Below are 12,026 nucleotides of genomic sequence, written 5' to 3' on the forward strand. Positions count from 1 at the left end.
GCTAGCGTGGCGGAATTCGTTCCGCTCACTTGGGCGCTTTTCTACCACACACACACGCCCACGCATACAGGATGCCTTTTTACGCACGCACACGCAGCGAGCACCAGGACCTTTTTCGGAAGGCCTCAGCATTGTGGCTTACTTTTCGCACTAGCTGTCACACCTTTTTTCCCTCAGTGTTGTTGTCGTTTTGTTTTTCACTACCAAGACTCCGGAAGCCCCCAAACTAGAGGCTGGCTTTGATTTGTTTCTTTTGCTTGGTTGTAAAATTCTCCGATCTGGGATGGAAATCAGTGACAGAACCTGAACCAGGTTCTCCAAGCATTGATGATAGCATTGGTAAGACTAGCGAAATACTTTGGTTTTCCCATTGGAGATTGTCGAAATATAGTTGTTCCATAAAGTAACCATTCCAAAAGCTACTCTGTATGAATGAGTTTATTATTCAACAAATGATGGTGCAAAAAAAAAATCAGAATTTGAATACTCCTCGATTCCATACCACTGAATCTCTTTTAGCAATGATTTCGCTAAATTTCCTGAATTTTGAGGTATGGGAACGTCTAGCAAATACTTGGGAAAACCATGGATGGCATCCGGGGGGTTTTGAACGGAAGTTCAATTTGATGTCCAAAATTGGTTCAGGCATGCCGGTAGGTTGGTGTCGACACTGAACCTCATTTTGAACAGTAGCTTCTAGTGAAATCATACGATGAACGTCAAAAGACAGTGTGTGAGGGTTTGGAGCTAAGTGAGTGGAAGAAGAAAAAAAGGATGTTCAAGTGTGGCAAACCGTCTACATAAACAGAGCATAGAGGACTTGTTCTTTTTTTTTCAATTAACCGCCGCAACTAGCCGTGTTTTTCCTTCCACCAGCCCCGGAAAGTTGCGCAAGGAAATGAAAACGTAAAGTATAATACAGTTACCTCACGTCTCGGCAACGTCCAATGTTTCTACGTCACACCACCGCCCTCCTCTGGAACGTACACACTCGCGAGTGGCTAGCAGCAGGGAAACCGTGAATTAGCAGCAGCAGCACTAGGACACCGGATACACCATGGACAGCTCCCCCGACTTGTCGCTGAAGCTGCGCCGTGGGTCGAGCGATTCGCGCGAGTCGTTCTACATGGACTTTGCGCAGGGCATCGATTCGGACATCGAGGACGTCGTCACGATGGCATCCGGTGGTGCCATCGCCACCATTCCCAGCCCTCTGCCGACGCCCAGTCTGCCGCCGCCGGAGCTGATGGCGGTGCAGCTGAACCAGGCCAGCACCAGCCACACCGACATCATCCCGGAGGAGGAAGATACGTTGGTCGAGGAGGAAGAGGAGGAGGATGAGGAGGAGGAGGAGGAGGACGAGCAGGAAGTGAAGAAAAATGATGAGAAACAGATGGTGGAAGGGGAAGGGAAGCAGTCTACGGTGGGAGGACCGCAGACGGGGATGACCACGTACGATGCGGATATGCCGTTACAGCACGATTTAGACGATAGGACGAGCGAAAGGGATCAAGGGTATGCCGGAGGGCAGCTACCAGCTCCACCGCCCACTCCCTTGACCATACCTGCTTCCTCGAGCCACCCATCACCGGTCGGTCCACCGCTCGCACTGTCCGGTCTTCTGGTTCCCTTACCCGCTCTGGACATCGACATCGAAAGGTAAGTGATCTTCTACTGGTATCACGGAGAGGAACCTCGCGAGGTGGGTACACTGTAGACTACCCCAGACCATACCCTAACCAAAAGGCCAGCTTTATCGGGCTGGCAATCAACGTGCAATCCATGTCGCGATCATCTCCCACCGTGTGTTGCGCATGATGCTGATTAACGTTTGGTACGATCAGCGGAACCCTCGCTTGTAAAGTACGGATAATCGCGATAGAGAGAGAGAGAGGCATATGCTAGAACCGGATTTTAAACGAAGATAGACAAGCAATTGTTCCCAATTGCGCTAAATGTAGTGACAATTTAGAGTTCCCCTGTTTGGTGGATTTTTAACGTACGTTCATTGCACCTTTTGCCTTTTGTTTGTATGTGCGACAAATGGAAGCAAACGGTGGAGTTGGTTGTGGAAATCTCGAGCTGGTGTGATAGTCCCAGCCTTAAAGTTACTGTGGCTATTAATAGACAGCATACTTATATTCTGGCTACTAGAGATTTTTGGAGGAACACTTTAATCTTCCAAATCGGACCCAGTATCTATCAGATGCTTCTAAGTATGCATTCTAGTGGATTGAAAAATCTTCCATAGCTATTCTACAACCTCCCCATTCGGTTACATAGGAGTTTTTTTTCCAGAATCTTTGCCAAGTTCGACGTTCTGTCCTTAGCCTACATCACGAGTCACACGAATCCATCGACCATCGAACCGTGCGGATTAATGCAAATTGCTTTTTAATACAATTACGGGCGGCAGGAAAGTTATTCGATACTGGGTGATGGGCAGGGCAGAGTGTCGGGACCCTTTCTGTGACTCCTAATACCGTCAGACAGGCGTCGGTAATTGAGTTGGCATCCTACCTACGGTGCCTCGCAATGTGAACCCGATCGATCGATGCCGATGCAGCCTGCAAAAGGAGCATTCGGAAGTTTTTAATTGACTTACAAACTGTGCGGATGGAATGCATTTGGAACGGCGGATTTGCGAAGATACCCAGTCTCGTCTCGTCGATAGGCTGGTAAAAAAAAGTGGCATGGTTTTTGACAGCACGTTCGTATGCAAAACAGCACTCCGTACACCGTGGATACCCTGGAAGAGCAATGTAGCTCCTTAATTAGCCTTCGCAACCGTCCCATGAGATTCACTGTTTGTTCTACGTGCTACATGGTAGGACTGGGAGGAGTAGGATTGAATGAGTGCCCGAATAGGTGGGAATTAGAACACCATTGTATGCGAGTTGGTTTACTTAATTCAATCCAATACAAGCTTATCATTGTGATAGAATCTCACGTTTTTCCGGGCCGATGTTCACCTCCCGATACAAACAGATCAGAGGATACATACTTTACCTCTTAATGTGGAGTAGATTTTAAAGCGTTTCGTTGTAGGTAAAAAACGAACACTCTACCAGTAGCTATGTTAAACCTCAGTTTTGGTATGACTTTAGTTTTTTGAGGTTTAGAATTTCGTTGGGGCAATGGACGCCACTTGCCCGAGGGACTGGACGATGGTGGCGAGTGAAATACTATACCACACAGCACCGTAGCCATGAAGCCCCATATTGGATGTGCATAATTAGATTTATGCACAACAAAAAATGAAAAAGGAAGGTTTCGGATAGCCCGGCGTGATTTGATGGTTGACGTCCATTAACGGAAAGCGAGACGTAGACGCAGCCTTGTATCGTTCTCCGTGCCTCGTCACACAGTGTCGGTGATCATCTGTCATCAGCTGACAAGTGGCCCGTGTTGGGGGAAGTAAACACTACGGATGTTACTTCTTTCGTATCGCATTAAAGTGGGCCCTCTTGGACCGAGTCGAGTGACTTCCTTTTTTCGGCTTCGGGGCACAATACATTACGGGAAAAGCAAATCACCCTCGGGTCACGGCCGAAAAAGACATGCCGCCAATTTCGGTGTAAAGATTTTTCGGTGGATGGAGGATGTCTTGAAGGGGGAATCGAGTGCTCCCTCCCATGAATAAATTTGATAATGGTTCCCGATGTCGGGTGAATGCTTGCGCCGTTGGCGGTGGCCGTGGTTCGCGTTTGCGTTCGGTGTTTTGTATAGTTATCCCCAGCTGAGCTGGTGATTACACCCTATCGGTGATACAACTGCTACGATAGCGTTCGCCTCGAGCGAGGGCTGACCCGAGGTAGAACGACACCGTGCTGGACGCCGGACGAGGGGGGGGGGGGGGGAGAGAGAGAGAGAGCAGTGAAATAAAAATTAACGTTAGGAATGTTTTATTCCTGCCCTTCCAGACATGCCTTGCGTTAGTACGCTCCTGTGGAGGCGCCCAGTGCTTCATTCATTCAGCTCGTTGTTTATCATTCCCTCTCGTGTCATTTTCGAGTGCATTCCATCGCAGCTTTATGCTAATGGATGCTTTTATGCCTTCATCGTCGAGGACAATTCATTACGTCTCATTGACCTCCGTCCGTGCGGATGGCATTGCCTGCAGCGAGCTCTCGTCGGTAGCTACCGAAAACTGTCGAACCTCGTTCGAGATATGGGGAAACATTCGCGAATTGGTAGTGTCGAGCGATGGACGCGAGCGGATGAAACAGTGAGCTTGAGTTTGTTCCGATAGATCCGAGGTACCCATCTGAAGTCGCAACCATGCTTCAGATGGTGCAGCTACAGTGCAGTTCCAGGGGCAAGCAGACGAGATACGGGTTAGGTTCCACAACTCTGGCGGGGTTCTATTCAAGATTCGCGGGAAAGTAAAGTGTGTGTTTGTGTGTCTTACTATGTGTTATCTGATTGCAGAGACATGGAGGTTCCATTGCATCCCATCATGCCATCGCCTTCGGTGCCACAGAACGCGATCGTGTCACCGGAAACGTTCAGCACGCACACGTCGCCAGCGCTGTCACTCCAGCAGCTGGCAGCGGGAACGCTCCCGGCGACCAACACGTATGTGTCGCCGCCAGTGCCACCCCCCGCCGTACTGACTTCCGGTGCCGACTATCCCTCGCACGCCTCCACCCAGGAGCTGCGAGCGGCCGGTGCCAGCTCCACCACGACCGATGTGGAATCGTCCCGTACCGGCTCGTCCCTGGGAATGCAGAGCAAGACGCCGACGCAGCTCGGTTCCTCGTCCACCTCGTCCTCGGGAGCGGCGGCGTTTCCACAGCGCCCACTCCACACGCCCACGTCGAGTGTCAAAGCGGTGCCCCCGCTCCTCGTGCCCCTCTCCATACCGAGCGGATCCACGACCGGAAGCCTCGCCGGTGCCGGAGCTACCGGGCAGTCCGTCGTAGCTACCCAGCGTTCGGCTCACCAGCTGTCCCAGCAGTCGCTTGCCACGCCCAGCGGTCAGACCACTACCACCCAGCACCTGTCGGTGCTGTACCACTCCCATCACCACCATCTGCATCCGATTCTCACTACCAACCGGCGGCCGTCAAGACTACCAGAGCCCATGTACTACCCCGCACCACGGGAAGTGAAACCGTAAGTAAACAGAAGCAAACGCTCACCAACGCTTTTAGCAAACTCTTGCCGACGCCGACGGGGTGAATCGTTCGTTTAAAGCGTCCTCAGCAGTCTAATTTGAAGGCCAGAGTTGACCGTCTAATTTAACCATTATTCAAGATTGTTTTGATTATCGAGCATTAAGCTCATTAGTGTACATAAGATATTTCTACATTGTCATGTGAAGACGAGGCTGTAGTATATAACACTAGAAGGTACATAACCTTAGAGTTTATACTAGTTAACAAACAAAAGTTTCTGTTGGTTTAGCTTGAAACAACATCGAACTTTTCTTAAACCATCCTGAATCCCACATACTTGTCCTCTCGTTGCAGTGGCGAAGCGCTCGCAACAACCTTATCCGCCCTGTACGGTAAGCTGCTGGTCGTCATGGGCATAGCCTTCCCGATGGCCGAAGTCATCTCCACCTACATTCCACCATCCTTCTACGAGGTAAGTGCCGAAACATGGAACCAAGAAATGGAAGTTTCGTTACCATTTCCGCTTTGCTTGTGGGCTTTCTATCCGCAGGGTTTCTATCTGTATCTGTACATCGGCAGCATGGTGTTCCTGTTGTTCATGTACACGACGCTGCTGTGGGGTAAGCCGAAGACACCGACCACGTCACCGGTGAAAAGTAAGCGCTGGGTTTAAAAAGGGGCGGGAAGGCAAAACCAGAGGCAGAGGTGTCGGACAGTGTTTCCCTTTTTCCTTTGCAGAGCAAAACGTCGCCGGAATGAAGAAGGTGCTGCGCCGCACCAGTACAACCTGCTCGACCGACAGCGGGGAGCAGTCGGACAGTGAGGACGAAACGATCAGCTCGAGCCCGAAGGTGCCGGTGCAGACGCGCCGTATGTCGCTGTCGGCGGGCGCTGCCTCACGTCTGCAGCACTTCGGAAGTTTCTACCTGCGCATGGGCGCAGTCGGTAGGTGTTCCGGCGAGGTGCCAGTGCCAACCTTCTCTCACTCTGCACGCTTGTAATCCTCTTTGGCAGCGTTCGGCATCGGGAGCATGATCTACTCTGGATTGGAATTCGGGCAATACTTCGAGCTGGAGCGGAACACCAAATGCCACAACGTGCTGTTGGCGCTGACACCGGCCACGCGCATGGCCTTCATCTTCATCCAGATGTATTTCATCTTTCTAAACAACGAGGTAAGTCGTCGCAAAACGATGCTGTGGGTTATTTTTAGCCGTTGACGGATGACTCTCAATCCGCTTCCAGCAAATCAAGGTCTACCGCCATAAGATTGTCGCTCGCTTCGGACTGATGCACATGATCGGCACCAACCTGTCGGTGTGGTTTTCGGTGCTGATCCAGGAGACGAAGCACGAAATTCTGACCTTCTACAACCCGGAGAACCGCACGCTCCGTATCTCGCATCGGTTGGGTAAGAGAGTGTGCTAGTTGGTGTTGGTGGATGTTCAGACGAGGTGACAGAGTTTGGTTTTACCTGCAGGCAACAAGATGATTCCCCACCCGGTGGAGACGGTAGCGCACCTGCGGGTGGCTCGGGGTCTGAAGGGGCCGCACAACATCTTCGAGTGTCGCCGGTCGAACATCATCGGCACGCTGGTGCAGGACGCGTCGCCATTCTTGTTTCCGTGCACCATCGAGTACTCGCTGATTTGTGCCGCCATCCTGTACGTGATGTGGAGGAGCATCAGCCGGCCGCAGAACGAACCGCCCCAGCGCCAGGAGAGCCTGCATCCGCTGAAGCGTTCGCCGCATCACTACTCGGTCGACTGTGCCGGTGCGCACAAGGGGCTGTTCATTGGGATCCTCATTCTGGTACTGACCATCATCTCGCTGATCCTGTTCTTCGTGCTGATCTCGCGCCCCGAGTTTGTCAGCCTCGCCGTGACGGAGGTGAACATTTGCGAGCTGACGCTGTACGGCACGACGACCGCCGCCACGCTGATCGGCATGTTCCAGGTGCGCCACATGCAGTACGATGCGTTCCGCAGCTTCAGCCTCGACGACATCCTGCTCGTCGGCGGGCAGACCGGTTCGTTCCTCTACAGCACGTTCACCGTGATCGGCGGGCACTTTACGATGCGGCGCGACACGGTGCTGGTGCTGATCACCGCGCTCGCCTCGCTGGTCGAAACGGCCTGCCAGACGATGTTCATCCTGGACGCGAGCCGCCGGTCGGCCGCCACCCAGGAGCACATCCGCAAGAAGCCGGGCCGCGAGATCGTCACCTTCCTGCTGGTGAGCAACCTGGCGATGTGGGCCATCAACACGCTCGAGAAGAGCCGGGCCGAGTCGCACCCGATCCAGCTGCACTTCTACGGACTGTGGGCGTGGACGATCATCACGCACGTCTCGATGCCGCTCGCCATCTTCTACCGCTTCCACAGCACCGTCTGCCTGTGCGAGATCTGGAAGCGGGCGTACAAAATGAAGCCGGCCTACATGTAGGGCCCGGCCCGGCGCACACCGGATGCCGGGATCGCAACGCCCCTCGGTACGGCCACCTCCTCCACCGCCATCGATCTGCACCTGTACCTACATGCTTGAGCAGTCACACACACGCACTCACGAACGCACCGTCTCATCGTTCATCTCGTCTCATACGTCCATCGTAAACGTTATCATCCATTATCGCAGCCATTATCGAAACACGTGCATTAGCCAGTTTTTACTCAACCGTATTTCGTATATACAAGCACATAATTAAATATATAACACGTACAACTCATAAGGACGCCGACACCAGCGCTAAGGACCAGGGACGGCTAGTTACCCTCAAACCGAAACCTGCGCGAAGTCGAGCTAGCAAAAAAAAAAAAAGGATAACACAAAATACAATACAATAACCGAGAAGGTGCAGACGAGCGTAGCTTTATGCTTTTACACACACTAACTGTAACCGTTTTTGGCAAATGTTATACATTTTACACAACCTTTTTACGAAACGTACCATCGAACGCGTTGGTCGGACGTGCGAGCAGCGGGGGGGAAGTTTTTTGATAGCAATTTTGATGTCCCGAACCATTTTTCTAACAGTGACACAGTGTGAGGTGTACGTGGTATTTGTTGGAACGAGAACGAGAAAAGGGCCCGGGTCGGTATTTTTTAACTACTCCTTCATTTTCTCTTCCTTTTGAAACGAGTTTTCCCTCATGAAACTGAAAGCCAAACACGAAACGGGGTGCGGGAAAGCGGATTTTTGAAACGTTTTTTACTTTAAGCGATGCACTTTTTTACAAGTTGAACAATTATGATAGCAAGAAAACGAAAACAAAAAATATTGAAAACGATCAAACAAATGAAATCAAACAAACCACTCAGTACAGTATAATGAAACAAGTATGTTAGAATATTATGAAAAGAAAAACAAACAGCGAGCGCATTGAGCACAAACGTATAAACAAATATTATATAGCAAAAACTAAAAAGAACGAAAACACCGATCAAAAAAAAAAGAAGGGGAATCAGTATAATCAAATCAACTTCAAAAGCCCCAATGTTTATCGTTGGTGTGTGATTGTTTCACGTGTGATTGTCAGGAGAGGTGGATAAACGTAAACTAATGTAACGATGAATATTGCCATCGAAGGCATGTAGGAGCGTTGGAGATCGTATCGTAAACGTCAATGTTTGGTGCAGGGATGAGTCTGAGCGAGTACCCACCCATGTGCACGATTCGTACGCATTCGATAGATGAAGTAGTTCTTATCGGTAAGGTAACCACCAGGAAGAAAGAGTAAGCTGAGGGTGATCGGTGCGGCATAGCAAAGGCAGAAACTATTGAAAGCCAACATATAAGGAGCTGTTGGTGAGGAAACTCTAAAGGAACAATATGACTCACTTTAACACCAATGTTGGAGTATCATTTTCCAAAAACGATCGGTCGGTGTTCGTAGACCGAAAACAACACGAAAAACAAACACCATATAGCCGAAATGTGACCAGATGTCAGGCCAGGTTTTTCCCTCTTGTATGAGTAATCGGAAAAGTATGTCGATGCGCCACGCAGAATCGCGTCTCATTCGCGTCTCATCGGTTGAGTTGCGCGCCGATTCTGCAGACGCGGTTCGCTAATGTTGCTTGTTTCGGATGCTTGCTTTTGCCTTTGCTCTACTGACCTTTGTGCCAGTCGGGGGGGTTTTCCTTTTTGTTGCGTTGTTTTGCATCCCCGATCTTATTGCCCTCGCATTGGCACACGCGTGCGAGACACACTTGCGTAACGACACGACCGTGCTGGCGGCGGCGCCATCCATCACCGAGCACGCTGTTAAATGATATTGATGCTATTTTCTGTGTTAGACGTGCTTTTCTTCGACCGATCGCGACACGGTTCTCTTCCGCCAGTCAAACGCATATTACTATTCGTAAGCTTTTTCCTCCCTCCCCCTTATACGCTATTACTCCTATACTCTCTAGAAATTAATCGTTGTCTACTCGTGAATGAGGTTTGTGTTTTCTCGTTGACTCAGTTTTCATCTTCCCATCCGTGTAGCGCCAAACGTAGAACGGAGCGAACGGCCATTTTAATAAATCAAAAACCGCAAGAACCAAGATTGATATTAAGACTCACGGTGTAAGATAGGTCTGTGTTATAAAAGGAACTCTCCCCGAACGTGGGGAGAAAACTGCCCGTCACACGTTCTGCCCCAAAAACCATTTAATTCGAGCGTTTTCTCCTTTTGCCGGACGCCCGCAGCCTTCCTTAGTATTATTGCAGCAACAAAAAAAAAAAAAAAAGGGAAAGTAAGGCGGACGATTTAAATCAAAATCAAACTGTTTACGACACACCTTCCAGTGGAGCGTGTGTTCGCTTTTGGGGGTGGTGGGGGTGAAACGATATATTTGTAGCCGATAAGTTTCTGCGCCGTCCTCTGCCCGTTACGGTGGAGGGAGGTATAAACGGCGGGTTCAGTATTTTAGTGCGCAAACATGTTCACATGTGTTTCGTTTGCTCCGTTGCAAGGTTATAAATTTTTGCGTACAAAATCTTTAAATCATCATTATTCTTCGTACGCAGCTTCGAAAAGTGGGTGAGGGATAAATTTTGGCGGAGTATTGAAAATGAAAACCCAAAAAAAACAACAACATTAAAGTAAATAAAAAACAAACAAACGTGACATAGAGCAACATCACTCGTGGGAATCTATAAATATACTTCTATCGGAAATTGACAACCGAACTGACATTACTTCATTCCAGCATCCGATTTTTCCCCGATTTCTTCGTTTGGTTGAGCGATTTATTCTATTGTCTGGCTATTTTTAAAATGACTCCAACTATGATAAGATGATGATGATTTTGTCTTTTAAGTTTCGTTTATTTGAATGTATTTCATACATTGCCATCTCTGCTATCGCTGAATTTGGAAACACTCCATAACGCCGTGCACTTGTTCTGGCCCTCGGTTTTTTCCACCCTCCGGTTGCATCGTCTTATTGGAAAAGCTCTGCCACCCTCCAAACATCCTCATGCATTTATTCTGTTTGTTTTTGGTTTGCTGTTCTTGCACGTTTGAGGCCAGAAAAAGGATGTGGTACTGGGCTCAGGAGGCGGTGTACCCGAACAAGGGTGGAAGCGTTCAAGTGTAGGGTGTTTTGCCCTACGTAGCGTGTGGGTGTGTGTTCGTGAGAGGGGACAACCTTTTTTGCGCCACCAGTGAAAACGCAATCTCCAAGACTATCCTCTGCGCCGACGCAGAAATTCGTGGAGTTGTTTCAAAAAAAGCGGAAAGTCTCGCACACTTCGCAGCGGTCTCTGATTCTAGGCTGCGAGATTGCGTAGGGTCAGCGAGAGTGAGTGCCTAACTGCGACGACACGCCGCACACGTAGTATAAATCATCCCAAGAGTGCTTTTCCCGATGTAGAGTGGAGAATACTGACTACTGAACGATACTGCTCCCCTTCTAGTACTTCTACCTAAAAGGCTAGAAATGTTGCACATCTGACTATAATTTAACGACTTTAACTTCCTGGAGCTCTCAAACCGTAGATTGAATGACAATTCTGTACCAACATAGGAGTCTTTAACTGCTAGTTTAGCGTTAATTTGTACAACGATACTCGGGAGAGCTTAGGACGCTGCTCAAATCTGGCATGAGCTCGTAGCGGAGAACTTGAGATAGGAGTGATAGTCTCGCCCGTCTACGCAGCATCCCGACATTGCGCTCTTCTCGGCAACTCATTCGTTTCAGGCACGAAATGCCGTACACGTACGACTGGGTGCTGCCTCCGGATCGAGGTCACACGATCCTGGGTGGCTGTGAGTACTCGGTGTTTTGCGCCTCCCTTCAAAAAGCGGGGGGGTCCTAGAGTCCTCCAGCTACCACCGGAAGCGTCCATTGCTCACGTGGTGGTCCGTCCGGACGAACGTGTACTTGGGCCGGGGTCCGTCCCAGTGTAGCGGTGACGGTTCAACGATCAGCACGGAGTCAGCCACTCCGGACCGCCCGGTGTTGGCGACCGCGTTCAAGCTTGTACGCGCGGACAAATTAATACCACGAACTCCGCGAGACCGGTCGCTGCTAGCGCTTTTCGCTTGCCAATCTATTTCCGGCTGGAGTGGAAGCTTGGCACAACTTCTTTCGCCCAAGTGCTGGATGTGAAAGAGTTTTTAAGGCGTAACATAGACAAATTAAAGCTAAACTCCCACAACCAACCGTGTTGACCTACATTCAAACAGTACGTGGTGGAGCAATAGTAGAGTAGCAATTGTCGTTCACACACATCGCCTATCATCAACATCCGTAAGTCATCTTCAAATTACAAATAAATAAAACTGCTCTCAACACGACTTCTGTTCAGAACCTGACTTTTGTGGATGTATCCATTTCTAATAACTCCACCGTCCTTTTCATAGTCCATGAGTTAAACTGCGAAATTTCACCTTACTTTGACTACGATATCTGTGAT

At 49.7% G+C, this 12,026-nt stretch overlaps 1 protein-coding gene across 1 annotated transcript; it reads left to right on the forward strand.

Annotated features, from left to right (window-relative positions):
* Positions 1-1,057: 1,057 nt before the first annotated feature.
* LOC131268901 (proton channel OtopLc) lies at positions 1,058-8,623 on the forward strand. The gene is made up of 9 exons (XM_058271198.1): positions 1,058-1,351; positions 1,478-1,659; positions 4,432-5,118; positions 5,475-5,592; positions 5,671-5,776; positions 5,859-6,065; positions 6,135-6,295; positions 6,366-6,531; positions 6,601-8,623. Exons 1-9 carry the CDS (start codon positions 1,058-1,060, stop codon positions 7,563-7,565), a joined length of 2,886 nt encoding a protein of 961 aa, XP_058127181.1. The 3' UTR covers positions 7,566-8,623.
* The last annotated feature ends 3,403 nt before the right edge of the window (positions 8,624-12,026 follow it).

The sequence above is a fragment of the Anopheles coustani genome, chromosome X (assembly GCF_943734705.1).
Source record: "Anopheles coustani chromosome X, idAnoCousDA_361_x.2, whole genome shotgun sequence".
NCBI classification, from domain to species: Eukaryota; Metazoa; Arthropoda; class Insecta; order Diptera; family Culicidae; genus Anopheles; species Anopheles coustani.